The sequence below is a fragment of the Xyrauchen texanus genome, chromosome 2, assembly GCF_025860055.1.
Source record: "Xyrauchen texanus isolate HMW12.3.18 chromosome 2, RBS_HiC_50CHRs, whole genome shotgun sequence".
NCBI classification, from domain to species: domain Eukaryota; kingdom Metazoa; phylum Chordata; class Actinopteri; order Cypriniformes; family Catostomidae; genus Xyrauchen; species Xyrauchen texanus.
Window position 1 is genome coordinate 49,606,359 of NC_068277.1, and position 25,619 is coordinate 49,631,977.

At 38.4% G+C, this 25,619-nt stretch overlaps 2 protein-coding genes across 5 annotated transcripts in view; one reads left to right on the forward strand and one right to left on the reverse strand.

The window, feature by feature from the left end:
- Window positions 1–8,602, forward strand: part of arhgap36 (Rho GTPase activating protein 36) — a 48,351-nt gene extending 39,749 nt beyond the window's left edge. For 3 of the 4 annotated variants that reach the window (XM_052145887.1, XM_052145911.1, XM_052145903.1), the window contains exons 9-13: window positions 2,732–2,908; window positions 4,020–4,108; window positions 5,276–5,451; window positions 5,687–6,003; window positions 7,639–8,602. In XM_052145887.1, coding sequence (XP_052001847.1) covers window positions 2,732–2,908; window positions 4,020–4,108; window positions 5,276–5,451; window positions 5,687–6,003; window positions 7,639–7,707 — 828 coding nt within the window. In that variant the 3' untranslated portion in view covers window positions 7,708–8,602. The remainder of the gene's footprint in view (window positions 1–2,731; window positions 2,909–4,019; window positions 4,109–5,275; window positions 5,452–5,686; window positions 6,004–7,638) is intronic. The other variant, XM_052145894.1, reaches the window with a different exon arrangement.
- On the reverse strand, window positions 8,149–25,078 carry LOC127657221 (ubiquitin carboxyl-terminal hydrolase 12-like). Its single transcript, XM_052145922.1, has 9 exons — window positions 24,924–25,078; window positions 23,259–23,339; window positions 22,732–22,945; window positions 19,950–20,221; window positions 19,314–19,390; window positions 19,144–19,227; window positions 18,626–18,823; window positions 17,412–17,490; window positions 8,149–11,498 (listed from the first exon to the last, which is right to left on the reverse strand). The coding sequence occupies exons 1-9, from the start codon at window positions 24,969–24,971 to the stop codon at window positions 11,397–11,399; spliced, it is 1,155 nt and encodes a 384-aa protein (XP_052001882.1). The 5' UTR covers window positions 24,972–25,078; the 3' UTR covers window positions 8,149–11,396.
- Between the last annotated feature and the right edge of the window lie 541 nt (window positions 25,079–25,619).

Below are 25,619 nucleotides of genomic sequence, written 5' to 3' on the forward strand. Positions count from 1 at the left end.
CAGTATTACATTAATAATTATAATTAGAAATATTAATCTCAGGATATTCTACAGTAAACTGAGCAAATACAAAGGCTGCTGTGTTATTAACTTACCTGCCACATCCGCTGAGGTTGAAACAGTCATGGAAGAAACAGCAGGATCAGTGGATGCAGGTGCTGGTGCTCCTCACCTGCAGAGGATGGACCTGATGATAGATGAAAATAATAATATTAATAATAAATGCTTGCCATGTTAGATGTCATATTAGAAGGTAATGCAATTGTCTGTCAAAAACGAAAAAATATATATTTTGATCTGGGACTGTTGAAACTCACTTGCTGTATCATCATCATCAGCAGCTGTAGCACTGGCACTTGGGGCAGGTGGCGTTGGTTGTGCCCCACCACAAAAATATTTCAACAATGCTCCTATAAGGAAGTTTCATAAGATAGATGAAGGAACAGAATGTCATTTTAATAACATAAATTATTATAGACAGCAGCAAGCCATCTGTACACCCAAAACAACCACTCTCAATCTATAACTAGTTAATTGAGGCATAATGATATTGGAATATATTAGCAAAGACCCCAACATTGTAGGCTAAAGTTAATAATGTTAAGCTGTTATCAGTACCAAGTTTATGGAACAGAAGCTTATTTTATTACAAATACCCAGGAACAAGTTATTTTTACACAGAAGACAAAAACTTCAATCTAAAACTAGCTAAGTAATATGTTGTATTATAATATTTTAAGATGTCAAAGTTATTTGTGGATGTTTAATCAAACATGAACTTTCCTAAAACAAGAATATATGCTACCTAGGGTATGCTAACTAACTAGCCAGCTAAAGTTAGCTCATTACAAAGCCTAGCTAATTAATATACCTTTATCTTGCATTTTGTTCTCTTCCTCGATTTCCTTCTTTTGCCTTTTCTCTACACCAGAGGGAGATGTCCTTTTTTGTGACATTTCTGTTTTGCTGCAATGCTGCTGCCTCTTCAATCAACTGTCTGACTATGTTTGCATCCTGCAGCCCGTTAACATAATATTGCGTTTCTGTATCTAGTTACCATTGTCCATTGACATGTATGTACATATACATATGTCATTTCATGTGCTCTTGGGGGTCCCCTGGTGGCCACATACTGTTACAAAAGTTAGGCAACGATTACATTAGACATGACAATTGCTAGTCATCTCAGATCAAATCAAACGGTGGAATCTATCAGATACCCGTCTAAATATTGGCCCAGAAAAATATCTTACCTGCTGTCCAGCAAGAAAAACTCAATGTCTGGGTCGATTTTAAATCCTTTAAGATCTCGGAGTGGTCACCACCTATGAAAATCGACCCAAAGTTGTTTCATATTTTATTACGGGCCCTGTCGTTTTCCCTTTTTGCTTGCAGAGTCTTCTCGGTTCGACGTTTCTTGTTTTGAAAACGGGTGATTACCCAGAGGGTTGCCTTTTTGAATGATCCACGGTCAATGTCACTCTTTTGTTGTGGCCACAAGCTTTCAACTTCAAAATACTACCACACCTGTCACCACAAATATACTCCACACACTGTAATAGCAGGATCTTCTTTACTTTATTTACATTACAATGAAGTAAACACACAGAGGCGAATGACAGAAGTATGCAATTTCCCACCAAATCCGTCCCTATAGCTCTAAAATATAAATCAGTATTACAGGCCTACCATAGTGTATCAGGGTAAGGCAAAACATGGTTTTGGAGACGGATTGTTGGTGTACTTGCTCATAAATGAAATTTTGTTAATTTCTAACAAAAAATCTTACATAGTGTAGCTTAAAGGAAAGATAGCAGAAAACATTGTTTGTTTTTAAAATAACTACTGTACAAAGGAAAGTTCCAGGATTCATATAAGTTAAACTCAATCGACAGCATTTGTGGCATTACATTGATTACCACAATACATTTTAAACTCATCCCTCATTTACAAAACAAATGAATAAATAAAGCAGAAATTGAGGTTACAATAAGGCACTACAATGAAGGGGATGGGGCCAGTCCACAAACATTTATATACAAAGTGTTTCAAAAGTATAGCCACAAGACATCATATGTGTTAGCATGATTTTAGTATGATAAAATTGCTTACTAATCTTATCTGTATATATATATTTCCATACAACTCCGATCAGCTACACGAACACGACAACTGAAATATACTTTGGCCTACAGTTACTGTAACCGTGATTTTGCTTTATTTATTTATTTATTAATGAGGGACGAGTCAAATGTATTTTTTGTGGTAATCAACATTATGCCACAAATGCTGTCGATTGTATGTAAATAGTGTACAAGATGAATTAAAAGGAACACATTTGTCAATGACTGGCGACCTGTCCAGGGTGTCCCCCGCCTTTCGCCCAATGTTAGCTGGGATAGGCTCCAGCCCCCCGCGACCCTGTACACAGGATAAGCGGTTGACGATGGATGGATGGATGGACATTTGTCAATGAAGGGTGACATTAGAAAAAAATCTGCATTTGATAAACTTGCACTCTTAGCATGAAGCTTGTCTCTAAACCAACAAGCCATAATCATGTAACCAACAGTACCATATTTAATGATTATATTATCCAATAAATGTCATTTGAGCACTTGAATTGATTTAATGTCACAAATCCCCCCAGCCCCTGTCCCCACCAATGTTTTGTTTAAACAAATTGACACCCATGGTTCTGATCTGTGTTGTAAACTTTTGTTGTTATTAGATCTCAGGTAATAAGATGACGGCAGCCAATCTGGCAGTGATCTTCGGGCCCAACCTCCTACAGAAAGAGCGAGGATCAGAAAGAGAGCTCAGTCCTCAAGCTCTGGGCATAGAGGACAGTAAAGTCATCATATCTGTTACTTTGCTGCTCATCCAGAACTACAGACAGCTTTTCACGGTGAGAGAGAGCGTGGGGGGGGGAGGGGGGAGTTTTGAAGAGAAAGTTTTACATATACATTCTGGGAGGAAAAGCAATGGATAAAATATTTGGCCCACATTTGATTTACACCAATGAGCCAAAATATTATGTCCACTCACAGGTGAAGCGAATAACATTGATCATCTCCTAACGAGGTCACATGTCAAGGCCTGGGTAGATTAGATGGTAAGCGAACAATCAGTTCTCATAGTCCACTTGTTGAATGCAGGAGAAATGGGCAGGATTAAAGACATGAGCAACTTTGACAAGGGCCAAATTGTTATGGCTAGATGACTGGGTCAGAGCATCTCTGAAACTGCAAGGCTTGTGGGGTGCTCCCGGTGTGCAATGGTGAGTACATACTGACAGTGGTCTGAGAAAGGACAAACCACAAACTGGCGACAGGGTGTTGGGCGCCCAAGGCTCATTGATGCACGAGGGCACCAAAGGCTATCCCGTGTAGTCTGAACTGACAGAAGGTCTACTGTGGCACAAGTCACAGAAAATGTTTGATGGTTATGGGAGGAATGTGCCACAACACAGAGTGTATCGAACCCTGCTGCGTTTGGGGCTGCGTAGCCGCAGACTGGTCAGAATGCTCATGATGACCCCTGTCCACAATCGAAAGCGACTACAATGGTATGCAAGCCTCGGAACTGAACCTTGGAGCAGTGGAAAAATGGTCACCTGGTCCGATGAGTCCCGTTTTCTTTTACGTTACGTGGACGGCAGTGTACGTGTGCACCATTTACGTGGGGAAGTGATGGCACCAGGATGCACTGTGGGAAGACGACAAGCGGGAGTGTGATGCTCTGGGCAAAGCTCTGCTGGGAAACCAGAATGGGTCTGGCCATTCATGTGGACGTCAATTTGGCAGATGCCACCTACCTAAACATTGTTGCAGACCAGGTACACCCCTTCATGGCATTGGTATTCCCTGATGGCAGTGACCTCTTTTAGCAGGATATTGCGCCCTGCCACACTGCCCACGTTGTTCAGGAATGGTTTGAGGAACATGGTGAAGGGTTCAGGGTATATATATATATATATATATATATATAATGTGTTTATTTCATGTCCACTTGTGCAGGTGTCAGCGGAGCTCCAGCAGGAGGTGCTAATGAGCCTCATTCAGACAGACCCTGATGTCATTGACTATCTGATGCGCAGGAAAGTCAGGTCAGCTAACTTAATGATAATTCTCATGACTAATGCAAGAATCAGGGGTGCAGGAACGAACATTATAAATCTCATCAGTCTCTTCTTACATTATGACAATTTTAAATAATTTTAGATGTTTTTGATAATCTGTTTTATGTTTTTAAGAATATGTGATATCATTTGAAAGAAAATATATCTGTTTTTTTTTAGAAACATCTGCATTCTTTTGATTGAACTTCAATAATTAGAACTAAAATGTACAAACTACGTATGAATGAAAATGTTCATATTAAACAAAAAGCATTAGCATATAATTTAATGACTGTCAAACATTTCAAACATTGGTCCAGAACCAAAGAAAAACTATTTTATGTCCTTGTCATATGTAACCTTACCGTAACAATTTCAGAATTGCTTGTGTCACCTCTCTGTCTACACTGCTGACTTGGTCACTGAACACGAGACATTATTGATCATTCAGTGTTTCGGTGAAGATGACTAACAATGAAGAGGTCAGATATATAAACCTCTCTGAAAGTTACCAAAATGTCAAATGTTTTCATTTGATTAACAACATGAACTTACAATAGTCAAAGATGACTGCTCATGTCTTGTCTCTCGAGTAGATGAGATGGGCTCATTAATATTAATCACGTTCTCTGCATCAAAACGTGGACTGTGACGTGAGAGCGTTATCCAATGGGATTAGCGCTTTTGAGTTAGTTCCGCACACTGCTGAAGCAACAAGCTGGCAGAGGCTTCCCCTGGGTCTTAAAGTCTTCGTTTTTAGGCAAACGGCGGCCATTGCACTACAATTAAGCTAAATAAACATTAAAATAAACATGCCCACCTCAGTTATAATGGTTCCTAAGCCCCTGGCAAGAATTATTTATAATAATTGTGGGATTACAAAAATAATATAATTCAGAGTACACCTGGATATTTTTAGACACAACAGAATGTTTTAACGTTGCTACATGCAGATTGACTCCTTAAAACAGATGCGCTTTGAAAAAGGTTGTTATTTGAACATGGGAAATGGGTCAGATATCTTTAAAGGCTGAATTTTTACCTTCATGTCCAATCCAGTGTGCCTGCTTACAAAGCAAAACAGCAATAATTGCCAGTTCAAACACTAACAGACTGCACTCACTGAATTAACACTCTTGAATTTCTCTGTGACAGTAGTAGTAGTAGTCCGACGATGGAGACCGACTCTGGTGAACGAAGGGACACACAGAAGTCTCTAGATTCTATGAGTCAGTGCAGTGATGACTTTCTCTTCCCAGAGACATCTTCAATTGGAAGCCTGAGCAGTGAGGTCTTCCTCAATGCTCTTCACCTCAACACCAACAGGAAACGTGAGTAGAGTTGCAGTAAGACTAACCTCCTTCAATGTAATCTTATTCTTTGATTATAGAATTATTATCCACAGCCATTCAACATCCTGATGGCTAGTTTCTCTTCACATTTTCCTAACTAGTTGTACTTTCCCATATGAGAATAAATGTGGGCAAAATACCACATATTCTTTATAGATCTTAATGACTATTGATTTAAATGATTCACCTGTGTGTGCGTGTGTGTGCGTGACAGGCTCCCCTGAAGCTCCAGCCAAGTCCATTGGCCATATAAGGCAGTTTCATTCCCACCACAACCTTCTAAGTATTGCCCAGCCTTCCCTCAATGCCCAACGTGATGACACCAACCTCCAAAGGCAAAGACAAGCTGGTTCAAGGCAGACCTGGTCAGAGGAGCACCTTCATTTCAGTCTGGGACGGCAGGATAGCTGCTCTCAACCCCAGAGCCCTAGAGAGAAGGGCATCTGGGTACGACAGAGCTCCAATGCCTCATCCACGATGTCAGAGGACAGCAAGCAGCCAAGCAACTTCTGGGACTTTTTCACTGGCAAGGTTTCAGGCTCAGAGACAATAGTATGACCCCTAGTTGGACAAATGTAGTGTGGGGGTTGTGTGTAAAATTTAACTATACACTCAACTGTGGAAGGTAAAATATTTATATAATGCAATCTTAAAGGGGTCATGACATGTCTTTTCTATTATTTTGATATGTTCCTGAGGTTCACTTCTAATATTAGTAGTTTTTTTGCACACAAAAAAAAATAGTAATATATTTGAAAAACACAATATTTTTCCACCCTCTGACAGAAATGCTCAACTTTGGTGCTGCTTCACCTGTAAGACTTGTCAGTACACACCCACTGTTATGATTGGCTTTCTGCTCTCAGTAGGCGTTGATGTGTTGTCCTGGAGGCAGTCAGATGCAGTTGTCTACCACAGTGTGACATCACAATGTAGAGGAAGTAGAGAAAGAGTCATTTTGGCAGCTTGGTTTCAACAAATGCTCTTTTTGCAGTGAGGACATTTTGATTTCTGAAACTTAGTGTTTTTATAATACAATGACCTCTTATTTGTCAGAAGATCAAGGAAAGTTTGATTCCTCATGTCATGACCCCTTTAAATAACCCCATTCCACTTAAAGGTGCTGTAAGAGATTTTAGCGGTTCTAGAATTTCCACAAGATGAGCTGTTGAATTAGCCACACCCCTTTTTTTCCATATCCCACACAACAAAGATACCAAATTAGCTTTATTGAGACGGTTATGGAGCAAAAACAGTTATCAGAAATAACAGCAGCCAAGGGGCGTAGATTTCGTTTGTACTTGCTTGTTTTGACTATTGGGGGTTACTTGTCACCATCCTCCCTGGAATCTACCCCCCTGACAGCAAAATAGCACCCTCAACTGACAAATATTATGAGCAACATGGCAAAAATTGGAATTAATCCTCAATAATTTGCTTCAACTACAATAAGAACGCAAAAAAAATTATTGACAGGCAGAAAGTGCAGTCCGTGGACAAATTCCAGAGCTGTCACAGAGACAGATATCTCACAAAACTTATTTCATTGATATCTTTCAGAGATTATGATTTTTATTTTTTTGCAAACCTTTCCATTATAAAAAAAAATTGCCTTCAGTACCTTTAAAGATGATTTTTCAGAACACACTAGATTATTTTAAAAGAACCATCAACAGGGTCATTCTAAACCTGCCAAAACCTTTTGTTATTTTTTTTACTGAGATACAGGCCTCTCACTAATATATCATAGGCCATTTTTAAAGCTTTTCTTAATAGTGAGTAACCTTTATATACACGGACTATCCTTCATACATGCACTCAGCAGGCTCTGAAAAATGTAAAATAATACAATTTGCAAAGGCATTTTTACAGAAAGTTTGTTTACATTAGCATTTGATCATTTCCGAAGTACCACTATTGCTGAAGTAGCAGAAATTGTATTTTTGTTTTGCAACATTTCAAAAGAAATGTCCTCTGATATATTGGCAGCTGGTTGAAGCTAGGTCTTAAGTTTTTCTTTACATTACAATTCCTCTACAACCAATACAACACATTTCCTTTTGAAATAAAAGAATGCATAACATTTGGTAGTTTTGAGGTTTATATTTTTAAAGAAGTGGATTATAGTAATATATAGCCTTAAATGTTGTACATGTTGCTTTTCAGATACCGATGGTCAGAAGCCCGTCACTGCAAAACTTCTTCAACAACCAATCACAGTCTGAGAAAAAATAAGTGGAATGGAGGATTTTTGTTTATGAATAAGATATTTTTGATAACTTTTGACCATTTCAAAAACATGCTCTGAACTCATCATTGAACCACAAGGGGGTGATATTTACTGGTGTTCAGCTTCAACAGAACATTTCTTTCTTTCCTAGTTGAAGCCAGGACTTCTTTGCCTACAACCTGAAGAAAAGTGTAGTTTTGCAATACTTCTACTTTATTATGAATCTCATTTTTAAAAGACAATTATTTTGTTTTTTATTAAGCAAGGAATATATCAATGCATCACCAAAAGCCTAAACAGCCCAATTAAATGGTTAATATCGCTAAATAGGACCAGTAAGGTAGTTACCGACCTGAAAGTGATTACACAAACGCAATCTATGATTGCTTAAAGACACATGTACTGTACAGTTTTATTTCATCATTAAGAAACAGAGACACCTTGAGTTGGTGTGTTTATGTTCGTTTTTATTAGGGACAGGTTGATCCAGTCCCATCTTTCATCCACACTGTCCACTCCACTCCACAACCAGAACATTCACCTGGTTTATAATTTGTACATTGCTTTATCGAAAGTGCACTTTTTTTTCCCTCAAAACCAGTTTGGAATAAACATTGTTACACAATGTTAAGGGAAGGGGTGGGGAAGATACACAAAACTAATGCCACTCCAAATTTTTGTTTTTGTCTCATGTAGTTTCTGTCTGTCTGCCAATGCCAAAATTAGCTAGCACCCTGGGTATTGTTACTGTGATGAATGCATAAATGTTTCTATAACAAACAACTTTGTCTGAATCTGATCATTCAAAGCAAACGTCATCACCCCTATATTTCTACTTCAACAATCCCTGGCCTATGTCCAAATAAAAGACTGATTAGCAAAAAAAAAAAAAAAAGAGAATGTCAAAGAAAAGTTTATATAACATTTATAATTATTAAACATAAATAAAAAAATAAAAAAGACCCAAATAAATGTCCCTTCCCCCATAACTACTAATAATTAAAAAAATTAAATATCCAGTTAACTCCGCACCGAGAAGCCTTGTTTTGAATTTAAAGACACAGCATGTGGAATTTACATAACATATGTCCATTGATTTGAACATGCAGTTGAGTTTACTTAAAGGAATATTGTGAATTCAATACAAGTTAAGCTCAATCGCATTTGTGGTATAATATTGATTATCACCAAAACATTATTTTGACATCCCTCCTTTTCTTTAAAAAAAAAAAGAAAAAGAAAAAAAATGAATGTTACATTGAGGCACTTACAATGGAAATAATTGGGGCCAAATTTTGGAGAGTTTAAAGACATGAATGTGAAGCACATTAATTCCTTTGTTAAAACTCATGTGTTAAGCGTAAGGTATTAAAATCATCATTTTTAGTCATTTTAGGATTTGTTGACATTACATTGTCATGGCAACGAAGTTGTAAAATTGGCTACAACTTTATACAGAGAAGGTTAGCAAGTCATTTTATCACACTAAAATCATGTTAACATGCATATTGTTTATTTCTTTTGGCTAAACATTTAAAATGGTGAGTATTTTAACGTTTACAGATTGGCCCCATTCACTTCCATTGTAAGTGCCTCACTGTAACCCAAATTTCTGCTTTTTTTTTTTTAAAGAAAGGGAAGGACAAGTCAAAATAAATTTTTGTGCTGACCAATATAATGCAATAAAATGCTGTCGAGCTTAACTTGCATTGAACCCGGGATATTCCTTTAAGACAGGTCCACTGACCGGCAAAATGCTTACAACCTCTTCACGGTCACTGGTGCCATGTTTATAAGCCCTTTATACATGCTTTATAACAATTTCAGGAGTTGTTATACAATGCATGCACTGATTCAAAGTAGACATATGGAATAATAATCAGCAGCACTGTCAGTTATGACCCCTCACAGATTAAAGCTCATTCTTGTCAAACAATCCATCAAATAAAACCAGTGTAGCTTACACAGGAAACCTCCAATATAAAAATAAGATAGCAATTTCATCCTCGAACCATACATTTAAGTCAGAAATATTAGGCGGGAATAAAATTAGGCTTGGAAAACAACATTTTTGTGGATGTCAAAACATTACGAAAACTTAAACTTTTGTCTGTTCTTACAAATTCCCTTGCTTGGTTTCTTTTTCATTCAATGTTTTACTAAATCACAGGATGGCTTATTTTGCTTGCAAATATTTACTAGCTGCGAGCCAATTGTGAGAAGTGGCTCATCCTACATAAGCCCTTTTGGACCCACAAATGAGAAACAACACACTTTAAAAGACTTTAAACAATCTAACCACTGCAGAGTAGTTATGCATATTTGAGAAAGTCACAGCTTAAACCTGTCACTTACAAACAGACTTAAACTGCATTTCAGCATATTGTTGTGCTTTTCATGTCATCTAGGGCTATGTTCAGTTTAAAAATGATTGTTAAAGGGCAGAGGAGAACACAGTTGAGATCTTATGAAGAGTTATTTACAGATGCAGCCAATTCAATCTGCCTACTGATTCACAAGTCGCCATAATGGAGTGTATAATAGAGCCCTAGTCGAAACAGGTATGTTTGAATTATCCAACATTTCTATTGTTAAAAAGGGCAAAACTGAATGTGTCAGCAATAACTTAAACAATCTCACAGCAGTGCCAGTGTTAATGAAATATGACAGGAAATGTATGCAGCTTTTGGTTTCAATATAACACCCATTAATGGGCTCCAACTCATATTCAGAATAATGTAAGGCCCTAATTTCTATTTCCATCTCTACATTTAGTGCACCATTAAGTTTATGCTATATGACACAATCAAATCCAAGCTTCACACTCACTTGCAGTGCACTGAATAATGAAAGAGCATTCTTAAGCTAAGATACATCCTTTACACGCACTCCCTGCTCTGATACCCACAGAGCACCCATTAATCCATTCTTGTCTTCAAAAGCCCTACGTAACATTACTTGTGAACTTCTTGACATATAAATGCTTATCCTCTTCAAGATTATTAAAACCCCATCAGGTTTATCCATTAAGGTAGAGCAGCTCTACATTGCTCATTTACAACAGGAGTCATTTGTTCTGTTGCAAACACAACACATTTATAACTAGCTGGTTGCCTGGTTTCACAGATAGCGTGATGTGCAATTTTTGACATTGCAGATGAACATAGGTGGAGAGTTTTTGTTGTAGGGTGAAGAACCATTGTGTGAGTTTCTGGACTGACCAAGAGATTGCGGCAAAGTATAGATCATGATACATACACGATAAATGTGATGCAGAAAAGTGAACCCTATCATCAAGCTACCTCAATCAAAATTAATCTTGTTACAGTGTGGTGAGAAACAAGTTTGTACAGTGTCGTCAGGGCTTCGAGACGTACATGTTGCTCATTTCACAACTGTGTATATGTGCGTTTGTGTGTGCTGCGCAACACAAAGCAGGCGAGCGAGACGACTGCTAACCAGATGGCGATTACTTCTGCCTGCCAATGCTGTGTCCAGGTCACTCTGGCATCAACTGCTCCAATCTGGGGCCTGATTGATGCTCTGGTTCACTGATAAGCCTGGATGAAAGGGACTTGACTGAGAGGGATGGCGTAGGGGCCGAGCAGTGTCAACAAAGCCCAAGCCTCCCATTCTGCCTGATCCTGTCCCTCACAAATCACACCCTCCCATTCTGTCAGTCACTCCCATTGGCTCAGTCTCTAGACTGGTAAAAGAGTATGTACCCTGACTCAGAGTTTTTGGAGATGTCCGACGTCAGACCGTAGAATTCCTCAATTGCTTGGGCATCTATTTTCTGTGGGGGAAAAAAAAAAAAGAATACATTACTGGATGTTAAAGGAATAGTTCACCCAAAAATGAAAATTAGCTGATAATTTACTCACCCTCAGGCCATGCAAGATGTATATGACCATCTTTCTACATCAGAATAGGATTTAACATTTTTACATTCACACTTAGTCAGCATCAAAGTAATCGACATGACTCCAGTCGATTAAGTAATGCCTTCTGAATTTAATCAATATGTTTGTGTGAAAAACAAAATGCGAGCTCTCTATAGCTGGTTAAATTGACCTAACTCTCGTGTGAAGTACACAAAGTACTCTGTGGTAAACAGAGCAGAACATCTGAATTCTAATGTGCATGCGCCAACGTGATGACGTCACACGACAGCAACATGAGGCATTCAGTGTTTACGGGAAGCAATTTTTTTAAAAGTTAATAAAGCTTTAATTAGCAATTCGTTTTTCACACAAATATTTTGATTCACTACAGAAGACATTACATGATCAGCGGGAGTCGTGTGGATTACTTTGATGCGGGCTAATTGTGCTTTTTGGACCGTCATTGATGTCCATTCACTTGCATTGGATGAAGCTAAAATCCTGGGATACTTTCCTAAAAATCTTAAATCCTGTTCTGATGAAGAAAGAAGGTCATATACATCTTGGATGGCCTGAGTGCATATTATCAGCAAATGTAAATTTTTGGGTGAACTATTCCTTTTAGGAAAACTTAAAGAATCGGGTGCTTAAAAACTGAATAAGAAATAGTTCAACCGAAATTGAAAATGTGCCTTGATTTAAAGCTTAAAAAAAATAACCCAAAAGTATCCAAAAATGTATCCACTGCGTCATATTACCAGTCTTCTGAAGACATCCATCAGGTTTTGGTGAGAAACAACTTAAGTATGGCAATATAGTATCAACTGAAGTGGAGTATTAATGAAGATTTCACAATTTAATTCTCGATTGAAGTCCAATTTCGATAGGAGTCGAAAAAATATGAATAATAATAACAACATTTAAATATACATTTTCCAATGTTTATTTTATCATTCGTTTTTCATCATTTGTCACATTTTAGTTTTTATAAAAATGTACAAATGCATGTATTCCATCCATTAAAATGTCTTGAAATTACATGTTTTATAGTAACATCTTTATCATTTACATGCAGAATTTGCAACATTAACATGTATATCGACATAGTACATATTAAACCTGATCATTCTGAAAACGCATCTTTTCTACATTTTTGGCCATTCCGCCCACACTGAAACAGCGAAAACAGCAAAAACTGAGCTTTTCGAAAACGTGGTGTACGCTGGCGTGTTTATCTGCCGCTTCTCACTGGTCTATTTGATGTGGTTTTTATTTTTTTTTATGCTTTTTGCTTGGAGCAACCTTTCGTGAAATACATTTTTGTCTCTTTATGGACTGCTGTCTTTTTCATCGGTTTGGGATCGACTTCAGTGTTGGTCTGAATATTTATCTCCATTTGGGCAAAAAGACTCCACCAGCCTAACTTGCCCTTGCCACATTGTTGCCCGGCAATCTCTGGCTTACCTGTGAGTAATTGGACACTTTCTCACTGCTTGTTTTGCGGGCCAGATTTGAGCCCTAAACAAGCTGCTTGATCACTGCCTCGTCTGCTCTGGGTGTGCTGGCTAACAAGGACACTAAATCTTGGTGTGCAGATGGGCTGGTAATGATGGATTATTTTTTGCTGCTCGCTCTGGCTTGTTGGAGTTTTGTAATTGATCTTCTCCATACACAGCTGGTAATGCGCTGTTTTTTCATGTTCTTCACCTACTATTTCTCAGCCTCTACGCTAGTTCTATTCACTCTACTGCCAGTCTATTTTCAGATTATTATCAGGTTCACTTTACAGATACTCTCTCCAATGATATGGGTGCAGAAGAGCTGGTTGAGGTTAAAAAAATCATGTTCTTTTATTCTTGACTCTGTTGCCCCTCTTAAGCCCGGGAAAAGGCTTAGCCTTGGTTATTTGACTCCACCTGCTCTCTCAGACAAGAGTGCATAAAGGCAGAGCGTAAGTGGTTATCAAAAATCAGTGAAAGAAGCCAAATCAAAGTTCCTCTCTAAATTAATTTCCGAAAATTCAAACAGGATTTAAATGACCATCTTCGGTTGCCTGTCCTTATCCATCTCTTGAGACCTGTGAGAATTTTTGATAATAAAATACAAAATATTTAGTTATCCATTAAGCCCTTAAAATGTAATCCACTGCTGGTATGTCCGCCGCTCAGTTATTTAACTTGCTTTCAACCAGTCTCTTCTGCCCAGCTAATTGATTTAATTTTAAAGGGGAAGTGTTAAAGTTGTAAAACGTAAGATGTTATTCTTGCATGTCTCTTCAAAGATGTCTTTGAAAATGTAAGCTCAAATGTGACGGCTATCATTAATAGCTCTCTAGTAAATGTAGTACCACCTACTAGTTAAGCATGCAGTTGTGCACCCTCTGCTTAAGAAACCTCATCTCGATACAACTGTGCTCAATAACTACAGGCTACATAACTTATTTGAATTCTTTTAATATTTTATACATTTTCCAGTCTGGCTTCAGATCTTTACATAGTACTGAATTCACACTTTTGAAGGTCAATAATTATATTTTACTTGCTGGACTCTGGATCATATACAGTTAGGTTTTATTGGATCTTAGCACTGCATTTGATACCATTGATCATAACATTTTGTTAAATCATTTGGAGAGTGGTTGGCATTCAGGGTGTGGCTCTGCAGTGTTTGGCCTCTTACTTGAGAGATAGGTCCTTGTCTGTGAGCACAGGGAATTGTTCCTCTACATCGGCACACTTATCTTGTGGTGTGCCCCAGGAGACTATTTTTGGGCTCTTTACTTTTCTCCCTCTATATGCTGCCCTTGGGCTCTGTTTTTCAAAAATATAATATCTCTTATCATTGCTATGCTGACGATTCTCAATTTTACTTATCGGTCAGACCAGACAGTATCTGCCCTTTTGAAGAGCTCTTCAAATGTCTTGAGGACATCAAATGTTGGATGGCAAAAAAAAAATTGCAGTTAAATGAAGGCCAAACTGAAGTTATTATTTAAGGCTCTTCCAGGCTCCCTCCTGCCCTTTAAGCACAGTTAGGTTCTCTTTCCTCCAACATTCAAAAGCATGTCAAAAATCTTGTGGTTATTTTTGACACATCTTTAAATTTTGCCAAACAAATCAGTGCAGTTGTTAAGGGATTGCTCTTTCATCTAACAGTTTCTCTCTCAGAAAGACCAAGAAATTGTGATCCATGCTTTTATTACATCACGGCTGGATTACTGCAATTCACTATATATATATATATATCGGTCTGCCTCAATCTGCTAGATCTCATCTGCAGATAATTCGAAAAGGGGCAGCTAGATTTTTAACTGGGATTAAAAAAGACGGATCACATTTCCCCTGTATTAGCTTCTCTACACTGGCTTCCCATTGAGTTCAGAATTGATTTGAAATTGATTTGGCCTTGCACCTCAATACATTAGTGACCTTCTGCACTCTTACTTTCCTCCAAGAATACTCAGATCAGGCATTTAGCTTATTTTACTTTCACCCATCCACGCAGCAAGTCAAAGGGTGATGGGGCCTTTTCGGTTGTTCCTCCAAAACTTTGGAATAGCCTGCCCTAGTCTGCACCATCTTTAGCTATTTTCAAATCTACCCTTAAGTCTTATATTTATTAATTGTCTTTTGATGCTATTTAAATTTACAGTGTTGTTGCTGATCAGTACTTTTTTTTTTTATGTAAGGTTGCATTTTTACTATGTATTGTTTGTTTATTTGGCGCTTTATAAATAAAGTTGGATTTGACTAGACTTTACATGTCAGTTAGAGTGCTTTTCCAGTCTGATTGGGCAGTTCATGTCCAATGTAAGCTGCAGTAGCTCCCAGACATTTGCCTTTGTAGTCAAAGGTCTGGCTACACTATGCTGGACATAACAACGGCTCAAACAATGGCATGAGTTGGAGGAGGGACAACCTGAAACTTGCTTGAAAACAGTCATTAATTTGCAATAATGTATTACACTTCTCCTTAGTGACTTTGAAGGATCTGATAACAATCTGAAAAAAATCAAAATGCTGTAAAATCACAGCAGTACAAAGAGGAAAAAACTAATAAGCAAGAATGAGTGCTATAGGTCCACAGTACTATATCTAATGAGCAAACATGGTTTATTTCCCTAACCAAACATAAAACGACAATTTGTGGTGCTAACTGACAAAATACAAACTGACAAGCAGAGAGACCTTTAACTATGGAAATTTCCCACTCCTGCCAACTCTCCTGTCTCCATTTCCAGATGCGAGTTCGGGAAGACATCAGATAAAAGGTAAAAACACATCACTTTAGCACGTAACTGACCCAGGCACTTCTCCATCAGCCCACCATTTGACATCCATGTTATTCAGAGCGAGTCACACAACCACAGTTTTTGGAATTTATAACAGACTGCCTGATAAGAGAACCACTTCATGTTTTGAGAAGAACCTGAAAGTTTGTGTTCACAACATGCATGTAACTATTTGTCTGGGTTACCATGTAGAAGAGTGGATATGTTCTCGGTGTACAAACACAAAACCACATTATATTACAAATCTACATGTTGGTGGTGGAAACTCTGCCTCAATGTAAACTCTTTCTCAAGTACTCACAGGTTTGCTTTTAAGCCAGTAGGTTAAAACATATCTCAGACTAAACAATCAAGGGTCTAGTCCTCATGAGGAGGTAATGGAAAGATGGTGCCGGGTCACAATATGTAAAGCGTTCTTCTAGAATGCTTCATTAAAAGTGGCTCATCATAAAAATGAGACTCAACTTTCTATTTAAGGTTTAGTAAAACTTTGCCAAAGTTTCAGAAAGGGATCCTGGTCTTATCACTGTCTCACTATTTCTAAAATAAGTTTGCATCATTCAGAGAAACGTAGAAAATTATTTAGGTTGATGGGAGGACAATTCCAGACAAGCACATTGAGAGGCAGAAAACACTAGCAGCTCATTCCCTGACAAGCAGGGTTAATAGTTGTATGCAGTGCTAGTCATTCAGAGTAATGTACTCTGAGCTGCAATCATATATTCATTAAAACGGTAAACGCAAGTGAAAATGCTACTTATGCAACCCCAGCTGGAAGAACCCATCAATTTAGCTGAACTGAAACTGATGCTTTAATGCTTCTGCTTATTATCGAAGAAAATTAAAAGGACAATTCAAAGTTAAATACAAAATGACTTGTCTCTCAGGTTAAAAACTAAATAAAAGAAAATAAATCAAGGCATAATGAAGAACTTCCAATGGACGTCTATGGGGGTACAAGTGGGTTAAAAAACAGAAATATGAAGCCTGTTAAAGCAGTCATTAATCATACTTGCAATTAATCTTTAAAATAAATGTTTATTCAAATTTGAGCATCCTTTTGAGGTGGAACTGCATTTTTTATGTGGATGAACTTCTGGCTATGCATTACCAATATAATTCCTATGGGTGGAGTTTTGTTAGATTAAAATGTGCTTTACAAGAGATATCCTAGCACAGAAATCAGACTGAAGTTACCAGGTTTTCTGGCTTTAAGGGTCATGGAATAAGTTGAAATTTTGGATTATAAATTTGTTGTGTTATGGTCATACTATCAGAACAATAAAACTGTTTAATGTTTCCCAGTGCTGTGCATTAACTACATAGACAGGCATTTTAAGACCATCACTGTTCATGTTTTTATTTTGTTTTTACAAACTGAGGAACGAGTCAACATTATTTGTGGTAACTGATAGCACGCACAGATGCTTAAGATACATTTAATGCAGACACTTCCCTTAAGGAATACATTTCTATGCAAGTTCTATGTTCTAAAAAATGTTTCTACAGAGTACCAAGGGATATTCTGACTCACCTCTACAATGTCATCATCAAACAGAAGCCAGAAGCCATGACTCTTCACTATAGTGATATAATGACCTCGATTTGGACCACTACAAAAGATAGAAAAGAACAATATATGATAGACTGAAACAAAGGGCAGTATAAATATTAGGGCTGTGATTAAATTAAAACTTTTTAACTAATTAAATCACACAGTTTTCTGTGGTTAATCATGATAAATCATGGTACATTCAGACAAACTTCAAAATTAAAGAGATTGGTTAGTCATCGTTTATTTTAATTATTTAAATATGTACACGTTAAAATGTGCAGGTATTTTATGAAGATAATTTGACAAATATTTACAGGTATAAATCTTTGATGCAAGTACATGTCTACATGCCATAAAATCAGTGGAAATTCTGTAATTTTGTCATTTCTGCCATTTTCCATGAAAACAGATGGACAAAACAGATTTTCTCAAAACAGAGCAAAAGAGCAGCATTGTTTATTTCTGTGGCTCTCAAATTCAACAGTGGCACAGTAGCGCACCTCAACTGACAAACATTATGAATCATAGCCTCAATGATCCGCTTCAAATACAACACTATGAGAACAAGCAAATGATTGACAGGTGAAAAGCATCAATGTCCACGGACACATTTTGCTTGCCGTTTACAAAGTCTACAGCTGTCACGGAGACCGGTGAAGTATCTCAGGACACTTATTTCATTCATATCTTTAAGGAAATAGGAACATTTTGCATAATTTCCATGAAACAAAGTCACTTACAGCACCTTTAAGTGTTTATTAGACCAATTAGGCAGTTCAGTTTCTATTGCACGGTTTCGTTTAGTTTAAACTGGTTCAGATGACAGTGAGAGAGCGTTTGATGCGAAGAGATATGGCAGCCTGCCCGTATCTCTCCCACAACTGGCTCACCACTTGCGGGTGAAGTCTCCATTCTCTGTACAGTAAATAATAATAAATAGTTATTAATAAATAGCATAATAATTAGGTGTGCACTGCTCCACACAATCAGTTTCTGTGCTAGGATGTGCAGTCGATTCGAGCATGTACCTCCCGGAAATGTATAAAAGCCAATTATAGCTACAGGAAGTGAGGAAAAAAAATGTGTGATATTTCAAGTAAAAAACAAAAACAAATACTGCATTGATTAATTTTTTAACGTTATGGTAACACTACCCAATGGCCTTGTCTGTCATTTTAAAAGCAGAACCCTACCTCCCACAGTGCACCACTACTGCCACTAGGTCGTACAATCGGTCAGGGTTGGTGGCATCCCCAGAGGTGTTGAAGAGCCTCAGCTCCAGAGGGAAGACCACGCGGTAGGAGAGCTTGGTGTAGCGATGAAGCTGGTCCATATATTTAAAGCGCTTTAGGTGCAGGGCAAGGATCATGGGTAATTTCTTCACCCGCATCCTGTGAGAGAGAAGAGCGACATGATTGATTATTTTAACTTGAAATTCTACCTCCATTCTCAGACTGCTCTTTATTTGCCCACTTCCTGAGCAACTGTATTGTAAAATGCTCCAGGATAAAAATACTTCTTCTGGTGAAAAGATTCCACACACTAATGCAATATAGAACAGTAATGCCTATTATATGCATTCAGGAAGGAGGGATATACTACATGGAAAGGTAAGGATTTGATCTATAGCATCAATCTTACAATGGTTGATGTGAAATATCAAAGCAAATAAGCCTCAGGGATAAGAGGCCCGTGTACTGCAACTCTTTACCTTTTCTGAGCCTCCTGTTTACTTCTGCATTGCTCACAGTAGTACTTGTATTCACTACATAAGGTCTCAGTGTTGCTGAAACCCCTGTCAATGCAGAGAGAATATGTTAACCTTCCACAAACATTAAAGAACATTTTTGTTGCAGTTATGTGTGAGGTCTGTCGCCTTACCTAAGACAGTGTGTGATGGAGGTATTCTGCTCCACATCTACCGAGAGGTCCAGGAAGTCCTCATCTTTACTGCTCACCTAGGGACATGAACAGAAGAGCTCACCAGTCATACAATCTTAATGCATCTGTTCTAATAGGTAATTTTGCTAAGTATATTTAGGACACCAAGAAATGTAAACTTTATAAGAAATGCTAAAGTCCACGTCTGTGACATAACTAAAGCCCAATACAAAAAAGGGATGAGCCCTTCTATTATGTCCTGGCCAAACTTCCAGTTCCAATAGAAAATGGGTCAATACAGGGAAGAAAACTGCTCTCGTCAAGTGATTTCATGGGGTCAATTCATTTAATCCACATAGATTTCAGATCTCATATCAGCCGGGAAAGTTACTAACATATTCTACAATCAAAACATTAAAATAAAATGTCTAAATGCTGTGAAGCACTGTTCAGAAATGTCCTCCATCCAAATCCACACAATCTTCCAAACTCAGATGAGTCAAATGCTCAGGGCAAATCACATGGTCACAATAACTAAATTTTACGCACACTCTCACTTCCTATGCCAATATCTCACTAAGAAAAGCAAGAACCCCTTGAGAGTGCCTCTGACTCACTCCACCTCCTCTGACTTACCGCTTCACAGTTGAGGCAGCGTGTCTCATTGGTCAGTGTGCCTTGAAAGATCTCATGCACCCATGTCTGCTGGGTCTTTTCGCCTTTTTCACCCTCTCCTGTGCTGCTACAGCTTCCACCTACTCCTCCTCCTCCACCTGCACCATTCTGCACCACCTTTCCATTCTGCTGTCTCTCTTGGCTCTTTTCCTCCTGTAACAGGTCTGCAATGGTGTTGAGCAAGTAATTGAGGAATTCGTGTGCATCCTGCTGCATGTAGTTGTCAAACAACTCTGTAGGTAAAATATTGATAGCATTAGCAGTTGATTCTTTCCTGTACATCATATATATATATATATATATATATATATATACATACACACACACACACACACACACACAGTGTGTATAAACTAGGGCTGGGTATCGCCTGGCACCTAACGATATGAAAAGCATTCAAAATAGTGCGATACATCACAATATAAAAATTTGATTATGAATCAATTCCAATTTCAGTTCCAATTAATTTGGGTATATTTCAGTTACATACTGATGTCTGATGAAGAGCGTGTAGCTTGAAAATCATGTTTTTGTCCCTTGGTGAGCTCATTAAATTGATTTGGAAGTAACAGTGTGCCAACTGTACACAAACAGTATCATGAGAAAAACGCAATATATTGTTAATTGATAGTATCAACACAGCTAGAAAAACAATGCATTATGATTCAATCACATACACAGCATTTCATAATGGTCATTATTATCATTATTATTATTATTCATTAACACAAAATAATTTAAAGACAATATATGGACAACACTTCTGTATTACACCATCTTCACTGACTGCATGTGCACACCATAAAGTTCAACCAGTGTAGTCAGATCAACTAAGGAATTACTCTTATTCAGTCTAAAAGACTGACAAACTCCTGAACTTTCAGTTTTGATCATTGGAACGAATGTTCCACTGAATGAATCACAGCGAATCACTCATTTGTAAAGAAAACACAGTATCACTTCTAGTATTTACACTGAAAGTTGAAGGGGGTTGACATTATATTATACTGGATTTATACAACATCTATGCCTTCATTCAAAATGTTTATAAACATACTGGGACATGTATATAATTTGTGTCACTATTCACAGTGCAAGGCTAAACAGTTGTTCTGTATTTAGCTAAATCTTCAAAAATATCAGTTCATGACTCTAAACACCTGCATAACATTCCCAACAACCCACATCAACAATCTGTCCAGGGTATATGCAGGTATGAAATATAAGACTTGTTAAGACTATTTAACCCTTTAATCTCGTACGGGCCAACGGGACATTTTTGGACACTAGGATAAATAATTTTTGTAATGCTATAACTTTTGATTGCTTTGCTGTATCAACACATAATTTTACTCAGTTACATGTAACATATATATATAAATGTCACATGTATATAATGAGGTATATAATGTCAAATAAGAAAAAAGTAAATTTGTGATTTATAAGCAGTTTCTTAGGCTGAGAGTCTAATTAACAAAAACTGAAAAATTCTCCCAAATTTGGAATGCCCAATTCCCAATGTGCTCAAAGTCCTTGTGGTGGCGTAGTGACTCGTCTCAATCCGGGTGGAGGAGGACGAATCTCAGTTCCAAGAGGTCAATCCACGCATCTTATCACGTGGCTTGTTGAGCGCATTACCACGGAGACATAGCACATGTGGAGGCTCCACGCTATTCTCTGCGGCATACACGCACAACTCCCCACACGCCCCACAGAGAGCGAACCACATTATAGAGACCACGAGGAGGTTAGCCCATGTGACTCTATCATCCCTAGCAACCTGGCCAATGTGGTTGCTTAGGAGACCTGGCTGGAATCACTCAGCACGCCCTGGATTCAAACTTGCAACTCCAGGGGTGGTAATCAGCTTCAATACTGAAAAGTTCTTTAAAATGATACTGAAGTCTTGACCCTAATGTCTTGAGTTATAAGCCTTTAATTTTGGGTATGTCACTGAAACAGGAAATCTTTAAAAACACCCTCAGAGAATAAAGTGTTAAGGACCCATGGGGTACCCTGCTGTCAGTCAGTCCAATCCCTTAGATTGCTTTCACACTTGGTTCAATTGCTTGTACCAAATCAGAGTTCACTTCCTCCCCTCTTCCCCTGCTGGTCTTCACATCATATTGTTTGGGTCCAAAACCGAGGTCATATTACGTCATCAATGGGAGTATATGCGCAGAATTTCCCCACTTTAACTAGGTAACAACTCAAGACATCAGCTTCACTGTGTTTTTAAAATGTAAGTCTCTGTGGATTTACCAATAAAAATGTACATGCACAGTAAGACAGTTGCATTTGTCTCCCACGGATGCTTTAAATGTGCAATGACGTGATTAATGTTAGTGTTTGTCTGCCAATGCAATACAAGAAATGTGCAGAATGTGAGCTGCTCTCTGAAGACAATTTATTTAGACACAAGCAGGTCTAAGAAATCCATTATACAATAATAATTGCGATCGAGAGCCTGTAAAGTTGCAAATTATACATCATCAAATGCGGTTCACTTCTGCGATTTGGTACGACTGCATTCACATCTGCAGTGAACCTTACCAAAGTTCACATGAACCGTAAACCAGACAACCTTTTCAAGCAGAATTGGGTGCGGTTCACGGGTGTGCACCAGAGTACGGAAAACAGCATTCACATCAATCAAACGAACCAAACTTTGACGTAATTTGAACCAGGGTGTGCACCAAAAGTGCTAGTGTGAAAGCACCCTTATTGCAACAGCCTCTCTCACCATTTTCCTTCCTCAGCCGAGAGATGAACTTCTTTGGTGGAATGACTCCAACTTTCTTCTTCTGCGTTGCAATACTGTTGAACAAGTCAGCCAGGCAGGTGAGCAGGCTCTCTTTACGTCGTGGCTGTATCTTATAGGCCAGTACTTTCTCCCGGAAGGGACGGCAGAAGTACAGTGCCTGCAGCACGGAGTTACAGTAGCAGGTGTTTCCAAACTAAGAGACCAGATTGCAGTTGGACAAAGAACAGATTAAACAGTGATGTGGTGGAAGGACATGTTATGACATACATGCACATGTGAGTGTATCAGATCTACCATTAATGCTTCAGATATGGTTAGCAATACCTTGCAAAATATGTAGAGAGGTTCTATTGCTTTTGCTGTCTTGTGTGCATGCTTGCCAAATTTGCTATTTGCTAAGTGATGGTGCAAGCACATTACATTTAAAACATTCCAGTTGCTTGATATGCCAAAGTCATCTTCTATTTATAGCATATTCGCTGCCGTTGAGAATAATCTAAACTTACATTGACCAGCCCAAAGTAGTGTTCATTAACTGGGAATTGTTCCGGTCCAATCTCCTTTTCCAAAGCAGAGGCATTGGCGCCCTACAGAGAACAGAAACACCAATAATATTTATATTTGCTCATGGGCTCTCCTTAATACAACAACCCGAGTGCACAGGAACCCCCAAGACCTTTTCTGAGACTAACAGCAACATCCTGTTTGTGGAGTGTGATGCCAGACTTGTCATTAACAGGACAGTTGCCAGGCAAGCCTACTCATTAAGTTTCACCAGGGGAGAATATGAATGGTGGAGATGTTAGCAGTATCTGCGTCTGAGGGTAGGTACAGTATGTGTCTACACAAATCCTAAAATGCCTACATAACACTATGCTCTGTGTCTGTAAGTGATTTCTGGGAGGATAGAACACCAGAGGGATCTGATTCATATATACTCATTTTCAGAAGATTTAAGCATTTCAAATCTGCAGTCTCTAGACAAGGGCTACTCAAGTTCGCAAAGGTCAGGGGCCGCAAAGCAGGATTCCTATTCCCTCAAGGGCCACACTCTTAATTTGTATGAGATATATATATATATATATATATATATATATTTAAAAAACAAATAAAAAAAAAACACATATATTTGTGTATGTTCTTGCATGTCTGAATTGCACTCCTGCATACTGGAAGCACAATGAGCAAGACAAAAGACATAAATCTATGTCTTATAAATGTCAGGATAGCTACGCAGTTATCAGTAACCACAGGTAACTAAGGAAGTTGATTTGTAGCATCTATTGATTGCTATGAATAAACATTAAACTGTTCTGCTCAAGAGAGCACCCAAAAATAACTAAAATAGTGCACTGTAGTATTTTAATACATATAAGAACACAGAATGCTATCAGTGTGCAATATAAGGACAAACAGATTCAAACACAGCTTTTATCCTACAGCAATTACCATACTCAATACTGCTAATTAATTATGAAGTAATTAATAATTTACAATTGACTGTAAAAAGGGATGTGCAATGATAAAATTTACTTTTATGTGGGTATGTGGGCATACTTAGCAGTTTTTAAATACAATGTTTTTATTTTATGAATTTATGAATGATGTACTGACTGGTGAGCACTTTAAATTTCGTTGTACTGGTGACAATAAAGGATCTATCTAAACCCTAAACTTTATTTTATGTACGAATAAATGCCAGATCTCCGGTCTAAAACATAAACGCGAAACCAGCAGAAGTGGAGCTATAGTCTAATCTATGACTTCGCCTGTATAACCCCATGTCCATCCATTCCTCTAAACAAAACAATAATAAGCATGTTAAAAGGTGTCCTGAGGACTGATATTATCTGATGGAATAACAGTTCGCGAAACGCCCGGCTTATCAAACATGGACAGTAGTGTGTATCGTTCGCTAACATGCTAGGTTTATCAGTTGAGTTTACCCTTGAGCAGGAAACCACACTATCGGTCAAAACATTGTTTTAAGTCCATTTAACGACATCTCTGAACTTCTACTGCGTCTATCCCCACAGACAGTGAGGTGTGCAAACTTTTTGTGCATGTGATGCCCTATCATGACGCGGTTGTTTATCTGTTAGCAGGCTAATCCAAACACAGGAGAGACGCAGTGGGCAGGAAAACATTCGCTCACACGAATACAAACTCACCATCGTACAAATCGAGGCGATCTTTCGGACTGTCATCAGTATTTCCATCCGTTTGCCGCCATATTGGACCGAACCCCTAACTGTGACAGCGGCACAGGTTGAATTTCCGGTGAATCCTTGAGTCGGTCCAGCTCGTACTCGTAGCAGAATGAGGGAGTGTCGCCTCGCTCAGTTCAGCAGCTGCGTATTACACACAGGTCCGGCTCGATTTTCCTCAACGTACTACGGCGAAGGCTGTACTTATGCATATTAAGTAGATCGTGCTGACGTTGCTTGGTAATCTTCCTGGAGCGTCCAGGGAGCGCCTGGTCACGTAGCCTAATTAATATTCATGAACCAAGCCTTCGTCATAGTAAAATTCGTATTCACGTGCCTTCCTCCTCACCACGCTTGTTTTTGTACCGATCATCTGACTATTGGAGAGACGTGTTTACACTCCGGTCGCCCTATATTTCTTTTGACCGATGTATATGCTTAATAGGCTAATAGTTTTGGATTAGCCAGCTCGAATCACATCATCAAGTTCGCCGATGACACGACCGTGGTGGTTCTCATCAGCAAGAAAAACGAGTCAGCATACAGAGAGGAGGTGCAGCGGCTGACGAACTGGTGTAGAGCCAACAACCTGTCCCTGAATGTCGACAAAACAAAAGAGATGGTTGTTGACTTTAGGAGAGCACAAGGTGAACACTCTCC

Bases quoted from the DNA above. Each gene is read 5' to 3' on its own strand.
- LOC127657221 (XM_052145922.1), bottom strand. From the start codon at position 24,971: ATGGAAATACTGATGACAGTCCGAAAGATCGCCTCGATTTGTACGATG. The intron at 23,340-24,923 runs GTGAGTTTGTAT...TGTTCTCTGTAG, and splicing joins TCGCCTCGATTTGTACGATG to GGCGCCAATGCCTCTGCTTT. The intron at 22,946-23,258 runs GTAAGTTTAGAT...CTGGTCTCTTAG, and splicing joins ACTACTTTGGGCTGGTCAAT to TTTGGAAACACCTGCTACTG.